Raw genomic sequence first — 25,965 nt, 5'->3', positions numbered from 1 at the left:
TTGTCCTTTAACCGCCTTTTCATTTACCCAAGTATTTTTGACTTGTGTTGAGATAACAATGACAAATTCCTCCAAACCTGGTGACAAGGTTAAGGTTATTTACAGGGACACGTTAGACTGTGACCATTTTTGGAGAATGTGCGAGTTAAAATTGTATGTGGTCGTATTTGTGCGAGTGCATGGTCATGTAACTTACTAACGTTACTCGGTTAAATTCATGCATGAATTCTCCTGCATTTTACTTGTTTTAGCGCCCGCCAAAGTGAATGTTTGTCCTGCCAAAGTCTTATTTGATCGGTGAGTAATGTAGATGAACTGCTGCGCTTGTGACAGGGCGCATGTTTAAACTGAAAGAACGAGCAGAAAGAGAGAGAGAGCCGGTCGCGCACGCGCACTCCCTCTCTCTTCGTAGCCAGGCGAAAGTGTAAACAAGACTTCACCGTCTCCAAACTAAGCGCTGTCTTGCTCTCTCTCCCTTGTGGAAAAGTTAGTCTGGAGCCCTGCATTGACGGTTCACATCGCTGTAGCCAGGCGGCTGATATCTGCACAGCTCTTACTATACGGTACATTTAGACTCGGTGTCAAGACAACACCATCTGGGTAAAACAACAACACCACAACGCTCCATACTAATTTAGTGTAGGAGAGAGATGGAGAGCAGAGGCACGGAGCGATTAAAGGAACTCAGCTGTTTATCAACTTACCTGAAATAACATCTCTTGTACGAAAAGCCTTTCCGTCTCTGTTCTTTGATGATAAATCACTTTTGTAATATCGAAATATTGTCTCTTCGTCGTGTCGGGATCAGCACTATTCGTACAGCCCCACACAACACAGTTGTGACCAAGCGGCAACCTCCCCGTCTCTCTCTTGAAACCAACACGGAAGTGAATTAAACGGCAATTCATCGACTGGCCGCTTGAGGCTGGCTGCAGAAGGGAGTCAAATCTGTATCTCCCGCATGTTAAAATGCCCAACTTTACAGCAGAAAAAAAACATGTTTACAGCCTGGTTCTCTCTGTGGCTTTGGTCTATACAGCTAATTTTTCCCTTCATAACAACTGTGAGGGGGGTGATTTTTTTTATAACTCACCCGTTTAGTTGATTAATATTTAAAGTTCTGCTAAATTAAGGGTGTGTCCACTTTTGAGTGACAGGTGGATTCCCGCTGATGTAAATGCTAGCCGGTTAGCCGTCACTTCACTTCACCTCAGCAAATTCCAGCCGCTGATCTTGCTATCTCTGCCGTGTTTGTGCTTTTTTTTCGGGATTATTTCATATAATTTAATACACCCATTACTTTGCCCACGGCTTTGGATCACGCCGTTGTCGTCGAGTAGCCTATCGTTCGAGAGAACAACCAGCGCTGTATTCCAGTTGTTCTCCTCTGTGAACATGCACTAATGGATGTCTGACAATTTCGTTGCTTTTTGGAGTTTTCAGATATAAGGCTACACTCGTTCTGCGGTGCCGTTGCTCTGGAACAGATTATAACATGCTTATGTGCCGTCAGATGAAATCCTGCAGGTGTCTGTGTTTCTCCGTCCATGCAATAAATGCACATCCTTGAATGAGCGTGGATTTCTAGCGCATTTACTTTAACTTCATAGGTAATATATCTATGTTTTGACCCATTTGAGAATTGAGATGCGGCCAAAATCAGAATTTAAAATGGACTGAATAATAAAGCTCTCTACGAACTTGACGAGCGATGCCGTGCTGACGGACCACAGACTGTAATAAAAGAGTGACTGACATGTATGCACATAATCACGGTCACACACACACACACACACACACACACACTCGGAGTAATATTGTAAAGTTACTGCATAATACATTTTCAACTAGCAGAACAGCTGTACAGAATCAAGATACACAGTCTCACTTGTAGCTATGTCTTTTAACTATTATAATATTTCGAAGGGCAAAAACAGGACCTTTTAATTGGCATTCTGATTTTAATCATCAACTGTCAGTGTCACTTTAGCGCGAGCCCCTGTGCAGTCGCAGACTTGGTACTGTGAGTAGCATAGCATTAGCTCCCAAGCCTGCGCTAACCATAGACAGTATATAAACTGGACACAGCGACCCCATAGGTTTCAACGGAGAGAAATGAAGTCAATTAGAAGCACTCACTTCCTGATCGCAAGGCGAACTGCGCAGGCTCAAACTGAGCTTGACGACGTAGATGTGACGTGAGCAACCTGTAGGTCTTCTAGTAGCGGTGCCGAGAGAAATCTGAATCATTCCCTTCCGAATCTCGCAGAGACGGAGAGCGTGAGTATTAGCTGTCCATGAGCTAGCAACGGGAGAAACTTTATCACTCTCTATGGGCTTCTCCCTTGACTTTATGCCTCCACGTCCTCCCGATTGCTTGCGAGCTTCTCTGCCTGTCCATACGGTAATTTTTCGTCTTGTGCGACAGAGTCGTGCGGGTATGACGCAATCGTTAGCCTATTTTTACAAAAACTGCTTCTACGGGGCCATAACGTAAGATACAAGGTAATGGAGCCTTTTATACATTTTCGTGTTTCTTTAGAAATAAACAATGGACAAACGGTGTCTTTAAACGCCTCAGATGTAAAGTTATTCGCTGTCAAAGTGACGCCAAAATGAATGGGAGTCAATGGAATGCTAACAGCAGGTGGGGGTCCGCTAGCCAATGGCGGCGCCCAGGTCGGCTTCAATATCTTTCGGAACACTGCCCCCCTGGCGCTAACCATGGAGCTAACTCCATAACGTCGCGCTAGGTGGGCGTGGTTTCAGATAGCCAGGCTCCTCAGCTCCGCCTCTTTGCCCATATTCTGTTATCCGGGAGTGATGATGAGCGGTGACGCGAGGCCAAGATGGCGACGGCCAGCTCCGCCCACTTTAGGCTTCAAAAACACTCTTCAGAAACCTACGGGTGACGTCACGGACACTACGTCCATATTTTTTTACAGTCTATGGTTGTGACCCATTGCTTCAGGATATTATCATGCTCCGTAACACAAACGCTTGACCCACTTGACACACAAGATGGCGCCGTAATGAGTTGCGCGAGAAATGTGACGTCATCGTAAATCTATCTATAGAATGCGTGAGCTCACTAGGGAATACCAATATGGCAGAGCTGTGGCTTCACTGTTTATGACGTCATGAGCTATCCCGTTATTATATAGATCAGTGGTTGATATACATACAAAAACATAAACCAACACATTCCCACCGGTGAAAAGTTATCCCGTTTTTTTTCCGGGAATTTAAATCCCAGCAGTTTTTACAACCAGAGCCTGAACGAGTTTTTAGTTTGCAACCATAGTTATTATGCAAGTATGAATACATATAACTGCAGTAGATAGATGATTTTCATAAGATTTAATACAACAAGAGCATTAGGGGAGAGTGGGGTGAGTTGTGCCAGTTTTTACTCAAAGTGACTTTAAAGTGAGGCCATGACAGTAATGCCTTCAACTTAAGGATTTACATATATTTCAGGATGTGGTGCATCCCTGAGAACAATAACTTTGGATCTGAAATACATTGTTTCAGAAATATAGCTTTTGGGAAAAAAGTGGTCTCGTGGCACAACTTGCCCCTGGTAAGTTGTGCCTTTGGGGGAATACGTTGGGGGTAAATTGTGCCAGTGATTTCTGAAGTAAAACAGAACATTTTAATGTTATGAACTGTAATGCTATATAAAAGCAAGACAAATTTAATACAAAATTACTAATTTAAGGTTTATTTAGATATTGTCACCCTATTAAACTGTAAGAATACCATAGCATGCGTTTTTCTAATATGGTAAATTTTGTATTGAACATAACTCTGGATCACAGTGTCACAGAGACAAGAGGGCGGGCTCATTTTACTCAGACGACCAATCAGTCTCTCAGGATCATTGTGAAGCTATCAAGCCACGCCCTAGCAACCATTTAGAGCACCATAGCAACACAATTTATGATATTTGTGAATCATTTCAGGCAAAAAGGCTTTGGCAATAGATGCCTTTTGACATAGAATGCTGTCTGTCAATTATGTAACATATAAGAATAAAGTGACTAGGCTAATTTCTAAACATCCTGTGATTTAGGCCACTTAAAAACTTATTAAAATTTCTCTTTAATAACATAGTGCAAACTCAAAACTGAAATCAGTGTTAGCTAAATTAAACAAATGGCAGGTAGGCCTAAGTCAAACACTGATGAGGCATGCCCATCTCCTCACTTCTCCAGACTATCCCCTGTCAGTATGTAGGTCTAGGTGGTCTGGTTCTGGCACAACTTAACCCAGGCCCTTTGGCACAAATCACCCCAGACCCACAAGTTTGAAAAACTAGCATGATCCAGCAGTTAAGAGCTAACTTTATGCTAACTGTATAGACTCATTGTATAGCATGCTAAAGCACTAAAACATATGTGAAATGTTTTCAAACGTGTCTATACTTGTTCAGACACTACAATCAAAAAACCTTAATCATATAAATTTTATTTTGAAAGAAAAAAAACAGTTTTTTGAGCTAAAATGTGTTTACACTCATGCCATGTGTCTCTCTTCTTTGGAGGATGAGTAAAATTGACCAATTTCTCCTATGGTTTTCCAGAAACAAGGGGTGGAACTACTTCCCCCTTGGCACAACTCACCCATAGACAGTATATAAGATGGACACAGCGACCCCATAGACTTCAACGGAGAAAAGTGAAGCCCATTTGAAGCATAGACAGTATATAAGATGGACACAGAGACCCCATAGACTTCAACGGAGAAAAGTGAAGCCCATTTGAAGCACTCACTTCCTGATCGCCAGGCGAACTGCGCAGGCTCAAACTGAGCTTGAACACGTGAGCAACGTGTCTGACAGCTGTCAGTCTTCTAGTAGCTGTGCGGAGAGAAATCTGAATCATTCCCTTCCGAATCTCGCAGAGACGGAGAGCGTGAGCATTAGCTGTCCATGAGCTAGCAGCAGGATCAACTTTATCACTCTCTGTGGGCTACTCCCTTCACTTTATCGGACTTAATGCCTCCACGTTCCCCCGATTGCCTGTGAGCTTCTACGCCGGTCTATACGGTAATTTCTCTACAGTGCGACAGAGAGTCGCGTGAGTTATGACGCAATCGTTAGCCGATTTTTACAAAAACGGCTTCTACGGGGCCATAACGTAAGATACAAGGTAATGGAGCCTTTTATACATTGTCGAGTTTCTTTAGAAATAAATAATGGACAAATGGAGTCTTTGGACGCCTCAGATGTAAAGTTATTCGCTGTCAAAGTGACGCAAAAATGAATGGGAGTCAATGGAATGCTAACAGCAGGTGAAGTTCTGCTACAATGGCGGCGCCCGCGGAGGCTTCAGTTTCCGGCGGATGGATTACCCCCTTGATTTGAAGCACTCACTTCCTGATCGCCAGGCGAACTGCGCAGGCTCAAACTGAGCTTGAACACGTGAGCAACGTGTCTGACAGCTGTCAGTCTTCTAGTAGCTGTGCGGAGAGAAATCTGAATCATTCCCTTCCGAATCTCGCAGAGACGGAGAGCGTGAGTATTAGCTGTCCATGAGCTAGCAGCAGGATCAACTTTATCACTCTCTGTGGGCTACTCCCTTCACTTTATCGGACTTAATGCCTCCACGTTCCCCCGATTGCCTGCGAGCTTCTACGCCGGTCTATACGGTAATTTCTCTACCGTGCGACAGAGAGTCGCGTGAGTTATGACGCAATCGTTAGCCTATTTTTACAAAAACGGCTTCTACGGGGCCATAACGTAAGGTACAAGGTAATGGAGCCTTTTGGAGTCTTTGGACGCCTCAGATGTAAAGTTATTCGCTGTCAAAGTGACGCAAAAATGAATGGGAGTCAATGGAATGCTAACAGCAGGTGAAGTTCTGCTACAATGGTGGCGCCCGCGGAGGCTTCAGTTTCCGGCGGATGGATTACCCCCTTGAACTCACCCCACTCTCCCTACCTAACACGACATTTAAAATTTAGCATAGTTTTAAAAACCTGTAATATTGAGTTGATATACATAAAAATAAATAAACCCCAACACATTCCCACCTGTGAATGATTCCAGTTTTTTTCGTGAATTTAAATCCCGATGTTACGGATCAACTGGGGATCATGTTAACTGGGGACACGCGTGCGTGCACGCTGATAGTTTTACTTGGATTTCCAGCATGTTAAACGGCGACAGATTCATGCCTTATTTTACGGATCATCGATTAAAAGCTAATATTTCACCAGTTGTATTCGAATATGCGCTGGTATGCGAATAAAGCGCTTTGTTTTTGCAGTGTATAGGCTATTCCTGCGTATTTTACGCAATTTCAAAGAAGTTTAACATACTTTAGTGTCAAGCTCAGAAACCACGCCTGTTAACATGGGGCATTCGGTTTCATTGGATGAACAGACTTGTCAGCACACTTCAGAAGACGTGTAAAGAATTTTCTTCTCAATATTAGTGTATCATATTTTCTTTAGTGTGTTGTCATGGGTTCTAATCACTAATAACAACAGATGTAGATTGAGTTAAAATAGCTACCTAAAAGAAACATAAATTGCAAAGTCATTAAAAAAAAAAATTCAACAAGTTGCATTTATTTATCTGCATATATAGCCTAATTCATAATGGATCTATTATTTATAAACACTTATGTTATTTTACTCTGCTGATTAGGCTACAACCAGCTCTGACACCTCCGTATCCTTTTCCCTGGACATAAAGCAGCTATAGGGTCATGCAGTTAATTATCTCATAAACTTGTAACATTTTCAACAGATTTATAAAATAAAAACTAATTTTGACTCCTCTTCTTTCAGAACAATTCTGTAGGCCTATGTAATACTGCATCTTCTTAAACAGCTCAAACAGTAGAGCAGCACCAAGGTAATGGGTTCAATTCCTAGGGAAAGCAAGAACTGATAAGAAATTAAAATGTGTACCTTGAAATGCAATGTAAGTCGCTTTGGATAACACTGTTGTGTATCTAATGTCTTGTATTGGACATGTAGAGAACACTTCAATGCTGGGTTGTTTCAGCACAATTTTGGGTAAAATATGGACAAACCCAAACGTTGGGTTAAAAATGTAAGGTAAAAATTTAACCCAACGGCTGGGTTTGTCCATATTTTACCCAAAATTGGGTTGAAACAACCCAGCATTTTTTAGAGTGGAGTGATTAAAGTCCTGTGAAAAACACTGAGTGCATGGCAACCACAAATTGTATTACTGGAATAAGCAGAACATATGATAGAGTGATGATGAATTATTACAAATATATACTGATATTCTCTGGCTAATATTCATACATCACTAACCTCTTAATCACATGTCACCTCACATGAATAGCATGACCCTCTCTATAATAGGAAATGCTTTGTGTACTTTTTTTGCTGACCTCTTTAACAAAAGAAATATGACGGTATATCAGTTTTATAAATAAAATGTAGTGTTGGGCCTCTTTTTATGTAATATAAATTTGAATTATGCCAGTTCTTTTCATTTGACTGGCACCATGAATCTCATTAACATATTCTCTTTACTTGTTATTCATCACATCATGTGCTTTCATTGTTGTCGTCTGTTAACCGTTAGGAACAGATTAAAAGGTCTTTATTAAATTAAGTGTCATTATTGTAACTGTGTCATTGTTGTTAGGACATATACTGCCACAGCAAATTTATGCAATTAAAGTTAGACAAATCAAAAACTTTGCAGGATAACCAATATAATAGCCGCTCAAGAAAGGAACACTATAATATAAAGAGATGTGGAAATTTCACAATGAAGGGTAATGGTGTGTTAAAGGGATAGTTCTCTTTAAAATTAAAATTCTGTCATCATTTACTCACCCTCAAGTTGTTTCAAACCTGTATTAATTTATTTCTTCTGCTGAACACAAAGAAAGATATTTTGAAGAATGTTGGTAACCAAACAGTAGTCTGTACCCATTGACTTCCATAGTATTTTTTTTTCCTACTATGGAAGTCAATGGGTACAGACTACTGTTTGGTTACTGACATTCTTCAAAATATATTTCTTTGTGTTCAGCAGAAGAAATAAATTAATACAGGTTTGAAACAACTTGAGGGTGAGTAAATGACGACAGAATTAAAATTTTAAAGTGAACTATCCCTTTAAATTGTTCTTACTATAAAAAGGTAATACAACTGTGACATTTATTTACTAATATGACATGATTAGATGGAGAGCAGTGTAGGCCAAACTGGCCAATGGGTAATAAAACTGTATACATTGCAAAACAAGTAACTGTTCTTCATTAACATGTTATTCTAGTTTGTTCTTCCTTCCTTAGATTGAATATTCAGAATGTGGATGGTGGGACTGTCTGGTCAGACCTTCACAGTTGGCAAATACAATTGTCCTGCATGCATACACATTTATTTGCCTACTTTTATTTTGTTATTGTTGCTTTCATACCTATTGTAGATCATTCTGATAAATGATCTGTACAGAAGTACAATATAATTTGTGTATTATTAACATGTTACTTTAAATGTGCTGGGCTCTTTAAGAACGTCTGTTTCCCCCCCGCAGTGATGCGCATGTACGATATACACACAGTGGAATATACGGGATCGGGTTGACAAGTAGAGCTGTTAATAAAAAGCATTATATTCGCATATGGCAGTGGCTGTGTAATTCATCGGACATACAACATGGTGTCAGAAGTGGGATTTCTCCATCAGCTGTTTTGCGCTGCGAACCGCTCTTTCTGCCAGGCCATTCGACTGTGGGTACTCTGGACTACTGGTGACATGAATGAAGTCCCACTGTTTGGCAAAGTCTCTGAATTGCTGACACGTGTACTGACTAGCATTATCAGAAATGAGTGTATGAGGTGTGCCGTGCACTGAGAAATGCCTCTTTAGTTTCATGATTACAGCTGATGACGTTATGTTGCCGAGAAGGTCAATCTCATACCAACCCGAGTATGAGTCCACAAGCACCAGATAATTTTGTCCATGCCACTCGAGCATATCTGTTGCCACCGTGGACCAAGGCAGGTCTGGAACTGGGTATGGTCTTAATGGTTCTTTTTGTTGGTGCGGCTTTGTGCTGTTGCAGACTGAGCATGAGAGGAGTTCTGCCGTGATGTCAGCCGTCATCGTTGGCCAGAAAATGATACCTCTTGCTCTGTGTTTGGTAGCATCCAGCCCTGGGTGGCCTCTGTGGACTATTTCGATATATTCTCTCTGCAATGAGCGAGGAATGACTGTTTTGTGGCCTTTCATCACTATTCCGTTTTCCACAGCTAGCTCATCTCTGTAGGGAAAGTACGGACGCACAGTGGGCCACACGCCATGTTCTTTAATTGGCCAACCTCGTTGAATTACAGTGCTTAGATCCTGTAACACATCATCCTCCGCCGTATGCTTTCTGAGTTCCTCCAGTCTGGCAGTGGAAATGTAGTTGATAGACATGACTTCGAATGTGTCATTTTCAGTGTCTGGATGGACTTCAGTGTCTGGAGCTCTAGATAGGGTGTCTGCAAGGTACATGAGCTTACCCTTCTTGTACACCAGGGTGATGTCATAGCACTGTAACCTGAGCATCATCCTCTGTAATCGTGCAGGAGCTGTGTGGATTGTTTTTTTCAGAATAGTTACCAGGGGCTGGTGGTCCGTCTCAACGAGTGTAGGTTTCCCATATACATAGTCCCTGAACTTTGTACAGGCAAATACGACGGCTAGCAGCTCCTTCTCTATCTGCGCATACCGTGTCTCTGTGTCTGTGAGTGTGCGAGACGCATATGCAACTGGTTTTCCCTCCTGCATGCATGCAGCACCCAGCCCGAAGCTGGAAGCATCACAGGTTAACGTAACTGGCTTCTTCACGTCGTAGTATGATAACACAGGTGGGGTGGACAAACATGACTTGAGGGTGTCAAATGCTTGTTGGTGTTGCTGGTTCCAGCACCATACTGTCTCTTTGTGTGTCAGCTTTCTGAGGGGCGCAGCAATGTCGCTGAAGTTTGGGATGAATTTCCCCAGATAATTTACCATTCCGAGGAAGCGCTGTAATGCAAGGACATCCTTCGGAGCTGGCATCTCAGAGATTGCTTTTGTTTTGGAAGGATCTGCTTTTAGGCCTTCTCTTGTAAAGATATGGCCCACATAGCTGACTTGGTCCAGCCGAAATTTGCATTTGACAGGGTTTAGCTTGAGTTTGATCTCACGTGCTCTGTTCAAAACCCTTTTTAGGTTGATGTCATGTTCAGCAGGGTTGCGACCTCCGATGATGATGCCATCAACAATAATCGCACAGGGGTACCCTGAAAAGAGCTGCTCCATTGAGCGCTGGAACACCTCGCTTGCGGAGTTAATGCCAAAAGGCATACGGAGAAATCTATAGCGCCCAAATGGAGTGCTAAATGTAGTCATTTATGTTCTTGGATGTTTGATCAAGTTAATTTCATACTACAGTATTGATCGTTGTTAAGTATGTTTATTCTCTTTCTATGATTAGTAGTTTCAGCTAAAGGAAAGGGATGTAGATCATTCTGATAAATGATCTGTACAGAAGTACAATATAATTTGTGTATTATTAACATGTTACTTTAAATGTGCTGGGCTCTTTAAGAACGTCTGTTTCCCCCCCGCAGTGATGCGCATGTACGATATACACACAGTGGAATATACGGGATCGGGTTGACAAGTAGAGCTGTTAATAAAAAGCATTATATTCGCATATGGCAGTGGCTGTGTAATTCATCGGACATACAACACCTATTAGCTAATGAATATGTTTGTTGAACATTCCCCTAAATACATGCAGTGGGTAATTCACTGGACCCATAAGCGATGGCTTATCAATTTCCACCACTCTTTGGGAACATTTATGGAGTGTACTGTATGCTTTATGCTTTAACTCATTCCTCAGCAACATTAAAATAAATAAATAATAAATAAATGCATGCTTGACATGTCCCTTTAACCACAGCATTGCTGCTCATTTTAATTAAGCCACAAATTGGCATCATAACAACAATCTGCGAATACACACGCACTGCAAATACACATTGTCAATAGCATCATTTATTTAATGTACTTACAGTTATCATCAGATACGAATTTCATTGAAACGAATGTAACAAAATAATGTGGGCGTGGTCTGTGTGTCGCGAAATTAAAACACATTAAAACTTCCTTTCAATGCGTCTGAAACATACAGCAGAACAGTGACAGAGTAAACAACAGAGCCCTAATATGATACAAACATTTAACAATAACGTGGAAAGCGGAACAGTGACAGAGTAAACAAGAGAGCCCTAATATGATACAAACATTTAACAATAACGTGGAAAGCTTTTAAATCTGCTCAGTGAAAATTGCTGTGACGAATCTGTCACCGTTTAACATCTGCTGGAAATCCAGGTAAATCTATCTGCGTGCACGCGCGCGTCCCCAGTTAACATGATCCCCAGTTGATCCGTAACACCTGGCAGTTTTTACAACCAGAGGCTGAACTCCACTGTTGTGCCATCTAAAAACTTGTTGATTTACAGTGAGGGAGGACAGCATCTGTAGTGGTTTGACCGTTCCAAGATGGCGGACGCGTTAACACGTCTGGAGTGGTCAAATGCGGTTTCTACGTATATATATGTATGTTTGACAGGCCCACATTGTTTACTTCCTGAAGCAAGCGTCTCCGTTTCCTCCAGAACTTTCTACAGCTTTAGAAGGAAAGTACTAAGAGCGGACCCATGGCAACCAGCGGGTGAGTTATTTAAGACCTTTTTAACCACCGCGTTTAATACCTACACACATACATGTACAACGTTACCCGTAATGTGAAATTACATTTGCAGGCGTTTCTCTGACAGTTTCATAGACGAGGATCCAGAGAGAGCCCTTGAGGTAAGGCGCTTGCACACATAATACTTCAGACGTATCTGACTTAGAATCTCTCGATGGGCAGCTTGGCGGTTAAACGGATTGTTTTAAGGTTAGGTTTAGGGTAGGGGTTGGTATGGACGTTAATAAATCCTCAAATTAAATGAATATGATGCTGGTAGTATAATCTGTTAGGTAACGTTAGCATTTTTTCGTTGTCGAATTGTGCTTCAGTGGGAGGTAACGTAACAAAATCTGAGGGTTGCACTGCACAAATTGCCAGACTGGTCAAAATTTTAAGCTTCCGCAAGAGCCAATGAGGTTAGTACGGAGCCAGCTGTTACAATATATTCGGTTCCTGAAATATTTGGTTCCAATGGGTGGAGCTACCATGAATAAGTTATTCACGAGACCATCGCGTGGGCGGGGCGACCAATACAAGCGAGTGGAACAGAATCGCCTCAGATCGTATTTTGTCCCATAAATAACTGTTCGTTTCTCACGAATGACTGAGATTAAGCTTTTTAAATGTGTATTATTGCATGTTTAAATACATATTTACAAATATATTCTTGTGTTTTTATTCTGTCTCCCAATTGAAACAGCTTTTAAATTATAAGGCTGATAGCTCAAGACAACATACTTGGAGTTGCATGTTTTGAATGCTGATTTACACTCAACTAAAAATCTTTTTGATACACAACTGTTAAAGGTTATCATGAATGTTAAGCTTCAGTTGCTTTAACAGTTGTTTTCTCTTGCAATGCTTTAGAACATTGGTCAGTTCAAGTGATAATTATATATATTGTATTGATACAAAGCAAGTTCTTACTAAAGTAATGTTATACTTAGTTTGTGCAATTTGTAGTTGATAGTAGCTAGTTTATTATTTGCATTTCCTGCTGTAGTAATAGCCTATTTCCCTTTTCTGACCTCAGTATTCACAGCCAAGTTTGGTGACAAAATGGTTACTATATTACATGATGGGTCAGGATTTGCTCCATGAATGTAGCTCTAAATTCAAACTGAGTTGTACATAATTCCCCATAGGCTATATAGGAAGTTGTGGTTGAACATGTTTTCCAGGAGTTTGTGAGAGAAGTTCCTTACTCTGTGCTCAATGTTCTGTGCATTGAACAGCAATCAAAAACAAGGAAGAGCCCACTTTTATGTTTTAGGTTATTATTTAAAACAATCTGTACCATTCCAAAGGTAAGTGCACTTAATTGTAATAAAACAGAGACAAAACTAGAAAATGTATTCATTTAATTTTGTTTTTATTTCGCAGTGTCAAATTTTCTTTGATTGATATCATGCTGTGGGTGGGAATACCAAATTAAGGGCCTTGGCACCTAGGGCAAATAAAAACTCACTGTATAGCCTAATATAGTATATGACGTTGTCTTAATAAGACCTCATCTATAAGTAGAACGTTTTGATTATGAAGAGACTATCGGAGAAATCACTAAGTTTGACTTTGACCTCTGATTGTGAAGGTCTGTGCCCTTCCAAGAAGGACATATTTTTCATTTTTTAGAAACACCATGAGGAACCTTTCCAGATTTTTTTCCATTCATACAAGGTTTTAAACATTTCCTTATCTATATTGACCTCCAAAATGACAAATTCATCAAAGATGGTTAGGTTTATTTAGCCTATATGAATTGTGGTTGAGACTCGTTTTGCAGGTCAGAAAATAAATTTCTCAGGTGTTTTGTCATTTAAAGAAGAGCATAGAAACAATTTTTATAATATAATACATAGCCTAGTTATCTACCTATCCATTTGATAAACAAAACCATCTGCCTCAACATATTTCTGTGTAAAATTTAATTAGTTTTTTTTAAAGCATTCAATCATTAATTAAAAACTACTTTTATAATAATATAAAGTGTCTGAAAATTACATATTTTATTTATATTAATCTGTAAAAATGAGAATGTTAGACAAGAGAAAACCATGGGATCAAGGACAAAATTACTACAGCAGATCTAATAAAATATTTACTATATTATTCAAATATGTAGCCTATTTAGAAATATATATTTTCTTAATTTTCTGGTATACCCATGCCTTCTACACCAGTGTGTTTTTGTGTTCTGATTTTTACTGATGTAAAACACTTAAGATAAGCTCTAGAGCGAATGAGCTCTCTGGGTGGGTTGCACCCATAAGGATTCAACTTAAATCTAGATTAAGTCAAGGTTTATCTAATAATTCTGTTATACAACTTTAAAACATGTTTAAAAATAAACAGGTTTGCATTTAAACCGTCATTTTGATCATGGTTTTAATTTACGTTTAAGATAGATTAACATACCCTGTTGCTCCATAACCTTAAAGTCAGATTTAAATCTCAATTAGAGGTTAACTTTAAATTTACAGGTGAGGAGCCTTAAAATCCGCGTGAACCGGAAGTTGCAAATGACTTTTCTCAAGTGTTGTGACGCATTTCCGAGTGAAACGGAATATTGAACAGAGGGCAGGGTTTTACTTTAGTGCTCCTCCTCTCCATCTCTCGCCCATAGCAGAGTAACGGTTTGAGGGGAGTGGTTAAGCGTTTAAGCAACCCAAGCCGTCAAACCTACGTCATCAGAAAAATAACCATTCCAGACCGGAAGTAACTTTTCAGACTTTGATTAAAGATAACCACAGCAAACAATTTTTTTTGAGAAAAAATGTTGTTCATATGATGTATTTCAAGATGTTTGTCAGGTTTTTGTTTTTAAAACGCTCTTGTGTTTAGTACTAATTTCTTGCACATCTAATCCCAATCCTCCTTTGATAATTCCAAAACAAAATTTTAGAGCTAGTAGGTTTGAGCCACAGATAGCATAGTAATGCAGTTATTAGAGAGCGAGAGAGAGATTAAGCGTGTCTGAATTACCTGAATCTGTTTGTCTATCAACATTGTTTGGCACCAGCATCTCTACTTATTTCTGCTCCAAGAACAGCCCTGTTATTACCTTGCTAGTAGTGAGATATGTCACGTAACTAAAGTTGTTAAACTATTTTTACTGATAAAATCGTCAGAGCAGCGATGACAATATGTTCATGTGTCAGTATGTCCGAATGAGTGGGAGAGAGGGGAGGAGAAGGAGAGTATGTGCTTTTCCTTAATAAATAGGCTACATAGTACACAAAATGTAATTTTGTGGCAAAAAAACATGGAAATATATATTTTTTATCCTATTGTTTACTAGGGGTGGATATCACAGAGTACCTCATGATATGATACACGGTACATGGCTCACGATACTGCAATTTTGCTATAATCAATATATTGCTAGACAATCCTAGAATGATACATCACGATATCTGTCGAACTATGAAAACTAAATGCCTGTGAAAAGGTTATGTGCTGGTTTTCTCTCTTTATTAAAGTCCAAACTGTTAGAAAACAGCACAAAAAGTTTTTCAGTCTGTAAATGGATTATAACATTTTAAGTAAATTAAACATTTTATGCTTATGCTTTTTAAAAGCTTAAACTTTTCTTTGTGAAACTGACACGTTTAACTGCTTATCGACTTGTTTTATGTAATCCTGGTAGTGGTACATTTCAAAATTTACCAACCTTTTTTATTTAAACCTGGGAACATCTCAGCGTTTACCAGCTTCCTTAATGACTTTTACCGACTTGGGTATTTTAAAATGTAAAAAAATTAACGATACCAGCCATTTCCCCCTAGCAATTTGAGCGCTGTTGAGCGGATTCTTAAACATCTCTGATTGGCCATTGTGTTCATGTTTTCAACATATACACTATGCCTGTGATTGGCTACAATGATCAATGCTTCCAAAACATATTGTAAATAGACTATTCATATCTAATAGATCTATTATTTTACTTGTAGTGCTGTCCTCCATCCCATTAAAAAAAAAAAAAAAAATCTTAGGCTAGTTAACTTATGTTCACGTTACCCTCATTCATGTGTTGAGCACTACCTTGAGGAGCCATGAAGTAGTGACGCTGGGAGCAGGGAGTTTCTGGTTGTCAATAAAGAAGGATAAAGGAATATTAACATTGTTGCTGTTTAATTACAATGGTGAATCCATCATGGTGGAGACAATGTGTCGTAAATGGAGGTTTTAATCGTAGGTTAGAATAGTTAAAGGATTTTAATGGTATTTAACACCTTGAGTCTATTTTGTAGTTTGTTTTGGATGAAAAAGAGTGGTGGATAACATTTTTTTGACAATGGTTCCTCTCTCGAGTTTTTGACTATAAAAGAATTGGCCATAGACCCATTTAACATTGGAGTCAATGGGCATGTCCGAAAATGTCATTAAAACAGCCAATAATGTTCGTTTACAAAACTGTTAAACTCACCGAGTGGTTAGTGGTGTTAGTTGATGTTCCAGAAACAAAAAGTGTTGCGAAATACAGTTTCTGTCGTGTTTTATTTGTCATTTTGTAAAATCCCATTGAATTCTGTTGAAGGACTGAGTGCTCGTTAATATAAATGCGCTACCGGAAACGGAAAGGGGGCTGTTTACATTTGGTCCATGTAGTCTTTTTGCTCGCTTCCTTTTCTCATAAGGCTAGCGAGCAGAGCAACTGTGCTCTGGGAGAGTAAGCGAAATAAACAAACAAAACCTTCATTAATTGTTACTTGTACAGGGTGGCCGCGGGTCCTTAAAAAGTCTTAAAAAGTCTTATATTACATTTCCTGAAAATAAGGCCTTAAAAAGTATTATTTTGTCTTATTTTCAGATTTGATGGGTCTTAACCCTTGTGCATCGTTCAAATTCCCATCCTTTCGTTATGTTCGTGGCTGAAAACAGCCACTACTTTAAACTGCTGTAAAAATTGATCAGATAAATATTTTTTTGATTTTTTTTTTGCATAAATCTATTAATCAACCTCAGTCCTGTTCAAAACTACTAAATGTTTTTAAAAAAATTAAGATTTTAACTCTTTAATTGCCAAATTCATAAATTATGTGGCTGATTTTGGGGGTAAAAAAACACAAAATTACTTATTTTCAATATAAAATGTGATTGTGGACTGGATTTTTTTTTACCTTTTATCACAGTCTTGGACATGTCAAAGATTAGAAACAACATTGGTTTTGATGCATTGTTAGTTTTTGTACAGCATCAGATTTTAACTTTTTCTCCCTCATTTACTGTTCGTGGCTGTTTTTGCCCCATTGACTTCCATTATAACCACATTTTTTGATTGCAAAGCCATGACACCATAAAATCATTCATTTTTGATTGTTGGTGGTTTTCCCTGTTGGGAAGAGGTAAAATTAGTATTTTTTACTGTTGATAACCAGGTGGCACCATTAACCCTTTATATAGGCCTGTGCAAAAAAAAAGCTTAGTTTCTGGCTTTTACATGGAGTTATATGGAGTATAATAGCATAATAAAGTGTGTGTGTGTGTGTGTGTGTGTGTGTGTGTGTGTGTGTGTGTGTGTGTGTGTGTGTGTGTGTGTGTGTGTGTGTGTGTGTGTGTGTGTGTGTGTGTGTGTGTGTGTGTGTGTGTGTGAGACACACACACACACACACACACACACACACACACACACACACACACACACACACACACACACACACACACACTTTATTATGCTATTATACTCCATATAACTCCATGTAAAAGCCAGAAACTAAGCTTTTTTTTGCACAGGCCTATATAAAGGGTTAATGGTGCCACCTGGTTATCAACAGTAAAAAATATTAATTTTACCTCTTCCCAACAGGGAAAACCACCAACAATCAAAAATGCATGATTTTATGGTGTCATGGCTTTGCAATCAAAAAATGTGGTTATAATGGAAGTCAATGGGGCAAAAACAGCCACGAACAGTAAATGAGGGAGAAAAAGTTAAAATCTGATGCTGTACAAAAACTAACAATGCATCAAAACCAATGTTGTTTCTAATCTTTGACATGTCCAAGACTGTGATAAAAGGTAAAAAAAAATCCAGTCCACAATCACATTTTATATTGAAAATAAGTAATTTTGTGTTTTTTCCCCCCCCAAAATCAGTGACATAATTTATGAATTTGGCAATTAAAGAGTTAAAATCTTGATTTTTTTAAAAACATTTAGTAGTTTTGAACAGGACTGAGGTTGATTAATAGATTTATGCAAAAAAAAATTCACAAAAATATTTATCTGATCAATTTTTACAGCAGTTTAAAGTAGTGGCTGTTTTCAGCCACGAACATAACGAAAGGGTAGTAAATTTGCCCAGAGTGTACTGTTGAGTTTTTGAAAAATTTCAAAGCATTTTCCCAAAATGTGTGTCAAAATAAGATTTGTCACCAAAAATCATTCCATTTGCTGAAACACAGAGAAAGTTATGGCCAAAATAAGACTAAAAAATACCCCATAGTGGCTGAAAACAGCCCCAACAGCACATAAGGGTTAAATATTTTTTCTCATGTCACCGCGAAAATGCAGTCAATCTGTTCAGCCAAATATATTTCTTCCTGGTAGTCTATGCGCTGCATTGTTTATGGTTAGTTCAGAACGTAACCATAGTAACAGAGCGTACTGCTCAGCTTTTGATTACGTTAGCGAGTGTAGCCTCTACAGCAACGGCAAAGAGTATAGAGCTGGTAAGTCCCGCCCCCTCCGTAAAACCCCGCTGGACCTCAAAGTTGAAAAACTGTCAATGCAAGTGAATGGGAGAAAATAATTATTTTCTGGTCCCGTTCGAATTGTGCCATGAATGTGAACATATGTTGTCTGTGAATTTTTTATATAATCTTTCATGTTACAAGTTTGACAGTATATGGTATGATTCGTCGGCTAGCAGTTGTGGAAAAGAAATAACGAGAAAGACTACATGTCGCCTATGTGACGTCAACCCATAAAGTTGACTTACCCGTGGTTTTCGCCAACCTCAATGATTTTGTCCTCTCCCTGAAAGAAGGCGGTGAAGTGCACCAAAGACACAGCCATGTCTAGCGGGATCCGTGAGCTAGAGCCGTGAGCTAGTGGTGTTGACGTTTCAAACGCGCCGAAAGCAGCGAAGAGTTGTAGTCCACAAAGTGCTCTCACACAAAGTCTACCCGTATCAAACTTCTACCCGCTAAATCGTAGCATTCTTCACACGAAAGATTATATAAAAAATTCACAGACAACATATGTTCACATTCATGGCACAATTCGAACGGGACCAGAAAATAATTATTTTCTCCCATTCACTTGCATTGACGGTTTTTCAACTTTGAGGTCCAGCGGGGTTTTCGGAAGGGGCGGGACTTACCAGCTCTATAGAAGATACTTCTATACTCTTTGGCAACGGTTGATACAGTAGGTAGCTAATATTGCTAGCAACATGGGGAAATGCAAGTTCAATAAAAATTGGCTTGAAAAGAACGAGTATTCTTGGTTAAGGTCAGTACCTGGAAATGCTTACGAAGCATACTGCGTTGTGTGTCGGAAGCAATGTTGTTTTCGTCAACGATGACGATAACGCAATTATTTCGTTGACGCACCTTTTTTTATGACGATAACGTTACGATGACTAGCTAAAAATGGCTCTAAGGTGACTAAAACATGACGAGACGTTTTCGAGTTTTCGTTGACGAGACGAGATGGAACGAAAATGATTATAAGTCTGACGTTCACAATGCATGTCATTTCTGCCTATTTTGCGTGAAATCGGTCTGTTTTGAGCTAAAAAAAAAAGTATCAGCAATGCCGCATTCTAATCGTTGTTGAACAATGTACGATCAATAATGAAAAAAATCCCATAATGTACGATAATTTCAGAATTGCCCGCAAATCTGAATCTCTCGAAATCTAGATAGAGCGCGCATGTGTAGCGCGCGCACAGCAGAGAAAGGGAGCGAGAGACCTTGCGTGTGTGTGCTAGTGTGCGTGTGTGCCTCGCGAAGCGCATGTAAGGACCCAACCAATCGAATTATTCAGAAAGTCTAGTTTATTATGCAAAGGTTTTAAGGTTAGCTGTTGTTTTATGAATTGCAACTTGCTGAAACCTATCAAACCTAAGCCCATTTCCAATACTTTTTAACCTAAATTAATTTATTAAAGACTAGCCTACTTTTTTTCTTTCTTTTTTTTAAACTAAAATTGACTAAAACCTTTTTGTGTTTTCGTCGACTAAAACTTGACTAAAACTATCAAGTTTATAAGTGACTAAAATGTGACTAAAACTAAAAAGCATTTTCGTCAAAAAGACTAAGACTAAAACTAAAAGGGCTGCCAAAAACAACACTGGTTGGAAGAATTTTCAACTTGGGACAATGGGGATCATAGCGGTGGAATCGCATGTGCAAAGCAAAAAACACCAAACTCACGTTAAGGCAAAAAAAGATTAAAGATTAAATTTAACTTGTTTATTACTGTATACACCCTGATACACGCACACACACATTTATTCACATTTACTTGATTGTAGCATTTGTTCATGGGACCTAAATGTTCTGAAAATATTGTAATAATAAATATAATTTTGGACCGCAATGACATTTTTGTGTTATCTTTTTGCATTACACACATTTCTAAATGTTCTTAAACTCAACTGATTGTCATGTTACCATACTGTTCATTTTGAACAAACATCAGTGTGTTTACTTGGAAAGATTACTGTATATTTACACTTTTGATATGTATTTCCATCATAAGTTTGGTCTTAAATTTTATTTAGATGTGGTATTAAAAAGTCTTAAATTTAACTTGTTTATTACTGTATACACCCTGTTGTAACATGGACACTGACCAGTGCAATATGAAGTTGAACTCGACTGTGACCGTGAGTGTCCCGTGAGACATAAACATTGGTTATCGCCATCAAGTGGTCGGGAGTGTGCTAACTGCTAACGCTTCAGATTCAAATATTGAGCGGAAGTTACACGGTTGTGAAGTGTCTGAAAAAATAGTTCCACTATAGCAAAATAAACGGATTGGAATCATATATTGCGACGATATATTGTTTATAATCATCAACGAACACCACTAACCACTCGGTGAGTTTAACAGTTTTGTAAACTAACATTATTGGCTGTTTTAATGTCATTTTCGGACATGCCCATTGACTCCAATGTTAAATGGGTCCATGGCCAATTCTATTATAGTCAAAAACTCGAGATAGGAACCATTGTCAAAAAAATGTTGTCCACCACTCTTGTTCATCCAAAACAAACTACAATATAGACTCAAGGTGTTAAATACCGGAATTATCCTTTAATCTGTGTTTAAAATGAAGTGGTGCAACAACTCGATTTAAAATGAAACCCAGATCAACAAATCCTTGATTAGCGTTAAACTTTGCTTAGTTTTATCCTTGTTGGTGCAACCCTGACTCATAACAGACACGCACAGAAGAAAAAGGTACTCTGTATGCTGTTTCAAGCTCTTCAGATCGCATAATTCTGAGGAAATTAATAGAAAATTATAATCTGTATTAAGAACATCTCGGACACCAACATTCTCAGACACCAATGATAACACTCAACATTCATTCTCTTCTCTCTTTTGGAATACTTTTCTTCTGTGTTAATAAAGGTTTTCAAAACAGTGCCACCACTCTCACACTTTTGTGCAACAGCAAGTAATCTAATCGAATGGCTCGTTTCATCACGGAGCAACAAGGACAAAACTCTCGCTTTGTCGTGCTGTGATTGATCATGCCTGGTGTGAATAGCTCCATAGGGATCTATTGTTTCAATTAAAGAGCGTCAATTCAATTGACATACATTCGCATCGCTTAATCGCGTTCAGTGTGAAAGACCCTTAATAGTTTTTTTTTATCACTTACCACCAGTGTACAGGTACATTTGGCATCACAGTCTGGTGGTAAAATACAAAAGTTTGGTGCGTCTTTTATTTGCTCAAGTTTTCAATTGCACAATTTTCAAAAAGTACTTGTTTTTACTATAAGAGTGTTTTTGGGGTGACAGATAAATTTATCCCCTTAATTTTTTGCATATATCATCCAACACATTATTATCATATATGTATAATTTAATACTCACTATATTAGAGAAAATAAATGTGGGTCAAATGTGTTTGTGTTTATAATTTCTCTAATAATGTATATCTGTCTTGTCTTATAGGAGCTAAATGAGGCATTGGGAGAGAAAGCTGAAAATGCTGAATGGCTCTGTCAGCGGGCTTATGCCTATATACTAATGGAAGAGTACACTAGTAAGCACTCCTTTACTTGTCTCTTTTTTTGTTTTACTTGCATGGTGACTTCTCTGATACAAACCACAAATCAAAATCCTTGTGAATTAAACTAGTTTAAAGCCAAATTAAACGGCACTGACATTCTCAACAACACTGATGTAGGAAACAGGAGAAACATTGAGCAACAATGATATATAGTTAGAAGGCTTTTCAACATTTACAATGATTTACCAGGGGTGTAACGCAAATCGCCATACTGAACTCACAATACGATATTAAGCCAAGATTAAGTTTATTTATTACTTTTATTATTATTATTATTGTTGTATAATTATCAGGACCAACAATCTGCACTGCAAATCAGTTTTTTTCTCCTGCAAAATGTAACAATACTATTGCCCTGCTGCACTTTATATAAATGTGAGATATGGAACTGGCATTGGAGAGGGGGTCCGCCGGACGCCGCCAGCCACCGCGTGGTCCTCGGCCCAAGATCACTCTCAAGCCCGAGGCCTCGGCGCCATCCTAGCCCTGCTAGGAAAAAGACGGTGTTCGGGTCCCGCTGCGGCCGGACTTCCACCCAAGATTCCCGCTTGTACAGCCCTAAGTTCCGTGTTTGTACCAGTGTATTTAGCAGCCAACAAACCGGCCGTAAAGCCCGTTTGCCTGCACACAAACGCCGTTTTCACGGCGACCCAGATAAATCTAAAAAAGAGTTTAATTTCTGGTGTTCCGGCCAAGGCCGATGGTGTAATGTGTGTAACTGCAATGCCCACCCAGTGCCCATTCATTCACACAAGCACTGCCCCGTTCAACATAGGGCTTGCACACATAAAATCGACGCATGTCGATTGTGCTTTACATGTAGTGAGCGTGCCCACTGCCCAGTGCCCACAACCACTACACACTGCACGTTCCGCGGTTTCTGTAAAAACGAAACTAAAGAACGGTCAGTCAGTTCACAAACACAGTATTCCCGGTGTTATAAATGTGCCCGCCACCACGCGCCCACATTTATTCACAAACATAACGAGCCCTACGGGGCTCGCCCCGCGCGCTCTCTCTCAACTCAGAGAGCCGAGCGCGCGCGGGATGCATACTGTGTTAAACATGCCCCCCGCCTCAGACGCCACGGCGTCCATGTTACAGCACACGGCTGCTCTCGTGTCGCCGCCATTTCGCGACCAGGGCCCAGATTACATTCAACCCCTAGTCACACGTGCAGATGCATGGGAAAGACTTCCCGGGGTCTCAGAATGGGTGCTAGAGACTATAAAAAGAGGCTATTCGCTACAGTTTCATCGACGCCCTCCCCGTTTCACGGAGAAAGTCGAAACCACGGTAAAAACAGAAGTAGCACATCTACTTCGAGCCGAAATAGCGAAGCTATTGAGCAAAGGGGCCATAGAGCCTTTATCTCAAGCTCAGAGCGAAGGGGGTCTGTACAGCAGATATTTCCTGGTACCGAAGAAAGACGGGGGTCTCAGACCCATTTTAGATCTAAGGCGTCTGAACAAAGCGCTAACAAAGCGAAAGTTCAGAATGCTCACGACCAGAAAAATCCTCGCGCAGATTCGCCGAGGAGACTGGTTTATGGCGATAGATCTGAAAGACGCGTATTTTCACATACAAATTGCGTCACGTCACAGGCGATTTTTGAGATTCGCCTTCGAGGGCCGGGCATATCAGTACACTGTCCTGCCATTCGGCCTGTCTCTAGCACCTCGTACATTTACAGTGTGCATGGACGCGGCGCTGGCACCCCTGAGACTCCAAGGCGTTCGAATTCTGAACTATTTGGACGATTGGCTGATTCTGGCCCAATCGCCTTAAGAACTCACTCACCACAAGACGCTAATACTCGATCACCTCGAGTGTTTAGGTCTGAGAGTCAATTGGGAGAAAAGTTCACTGTTTCCCAGTCAAAGGATCTCCTTTTTAGGACTGGATCTGAACTCGCTGTCTATGACAGCACGGCTGTCATCACGGCGCAGGCGAAACACCCTGCAAATGGCGAAATCCTTCCACAGCGGCCATATAGTGCCGCTCAAGAGATTTCAGAAAATGCTAGGCCTCATGGCCTCAGCCTCAACAGTACTGCAGTTGGGCCTGCTGCGCATGCGCCCACTACAGTTCTGGCTGAAAGCGCGCGTGCCGCGCCGAGCATGGTTGCACGGTCGCTATCGCCTCAAGGTCAATCAGGAATGCATTTCAGCTCTGACACCATGGAGAGCGTCAGACTGGTACCGGTCAGGTGTAAGCCTGGGGACTTCCTCGAGCCTGAAGGTGGTGTCCACGGACGCGTCCACCTCAGGCTGGGGAGCGCTGCTCGACGGCAGACCGTTCTTTGGCCAGTGGGCAGAACGAGCCGAACTACCGCACATAAACTGCCTGGAAATGATGGCGGTGGACTTTGCGCTGAGGCGTTTTTGTCCTCTGATAAAAGGGCACCACGTCCTGGTCCGTTCGGACAACACGTCGGTAGTAGCCTACATAAACCGCCAGGGTAGCGTGAGATCCCGAAACCTATTCAGGTTGGCGGAACGCATACTGGTATGGGCCCACCACAACCTGCGCTCGCTGAGAGCAATGCATGTGCCAGGCCACCTGAACGTAGGCCCAGACAGACTCTCACGGAACAACGTTCCTACAGGAGAGTGGTCCCTACACACACAGACAGTGCGTCTGCTGTGGGAAACGTTCGGCAGAGCGGAAATAGACCTGTTTGCAAATCAGGAAAACGCTCACTGCCCGGAATTCTTTTCTAAGAGCACGAACGCGCTGGCCAGTGTCTGGCCCCGCCGTCCGCTCTATGCTTTTCCTCCTGTCTCACTCCTACCCCAAGTGCTGGAGCGGATCAGGGAAAGCGGATGCTCAGTGCTACTTGTCGCTCCATACTGGACGAATCAACCCTGGTTCCCAGTTTTGATGCGACTGAAGAGTACTGCCCCGTGGCCGATTCCAGTGAGGAGAGACCTCCTCTCGCAGGCCAAGGGCTCGATTTTGCATCCTCGCCCGGAGCTCTGGTCCCTACATGTGTGGGCCATAAACGGGTACCCGCTAACCTCCCGAAGGGAGTGTTAGACACGATCGAACAGGCTAGGGCCCCGTCTACTAGACGGCTCTACGCTTCCAAATGGTCGGTGTTCTCTGGTTGGTGTTCAGATCAAGGTCTGTCACCACTTCAGTGCGGGGAAACGGAGATTCTCTCCTTCCTGCAAGAACTGTTGGATAAGGGAAGAACCCCATCCACGCTCAAAGTCTATGTGGCTGCCATTTCAGCGTTCGTTAATCCAACGCTTGGCCATTCACTGGGCAGGAACGACCTGGTGGTCCGTTTCCTTAGAGGAGCTAGGAGGTTAAATCCTCCAAGGCCTCCTTCAGTCCCCGTTTGGGACCTTTCTACGGTGTTGAACGCTATGAAAGGGGCCCCTTTCGAGCCTATTCACTCAGTTGACATGAAACACCTGTCTTTCAAGACCGTGTTTCTTTTGGCTCTCGCTTCAGTGAAGCGTGTGGGGGATTTGCAAGCGCTCTCAGTTAGAGCCTCTTGTATGGAGTTCGGGCCCAACGACTCTGTAGTCGTGTTGAAACCGAAGCATGGGTACGTACCCAAGTCCCTCAACACTCCGTTCAGGGCTCAGGTCATCTCCCTGTCGGTCCTGCCGGCCTCGAAGGACGGAAATAGCTCCCTTTGCCCGGTCAGGGCATTAAGAGCTTTTGTGTCCCGCTCCGCTGTTTTTCGACAGTCGGAGCAGCTCTTTGTTTCGTTCAGTGGGCGCTCTAAAGGGCGAGCTGCGACGAAACAGTCTATCTCGATGGGTAGTGGATGCCATTGCGCTAGCCTACGCATCTAGAGGTTTGGAATGCCCCCTGGGCATCAGAGCACATTCTACGAGAGGCATGGCCTCTTCATGGGCCTGGTATAGCGGAATCTCACTACAAGATATCTGTATGGCGGCAGGCTGGGCCTCCCCGTCTACATTTATACGGTTCTATAACCTAGAGGTTCC

General features: G+C 40.9%; 1 protein-coding gene across 5 annotated transcripts in view; it reads left to right on the top strand.

Moving 5' to 3' along the window:
• Positions 1–11,320: 11,320 nt before the first annotated feature.
• sugt1 (SGT1 homolog, MIS12 kinetochore complex assembly cochaperone) overlaps positions 11,321–25,965 on the top strand; it is a 50,295-nt gene continuing 35,650 nt past the window's right edge. For 2 of the 5 annotated variants that reach the window (XM_079615977.1, XM_079615975.1), the window contains exons 1-3: positions 11,441–11,719; positions 11,811–11,859; positions 21,880–21,970. In XM_079615977.1, the coding sequence (XP_079472103.1) occupies positions 11,706–11,719; positions 11,811–11,859; positions 21,880–21,970 (154 nt within the window). In that variant the 5' untranslated portion in view covers positions 11,441–11,705. Of the gene's footprint in view, positions 11,720–11,810; positions 11,860–21,879; positions 21,971–25,965 lie in introns of all 5 variants that reach the window. The other 3 variants (XM_079615976.1, XM_079615979.1, XM_079615978.1) reach the window with 3 other exon arrangements.

Source organism: Phoxinus phoxinus, assembly GCF_949152265.1.
Source record: "Phoxinus phoxinus genome assembly, chromosome: 6".
Lineage (NCBI taxonomy): Eukaryota > Metazoa > Chordata > Actinopteri > Cypriniformes > Leuciscidae > Phoxinus > Phoxinus phoxinus.
Note: the sequence above shows the minus strand (reverse complement) of the source record. Positions and strands in the feature narration are given on the sequence as shown.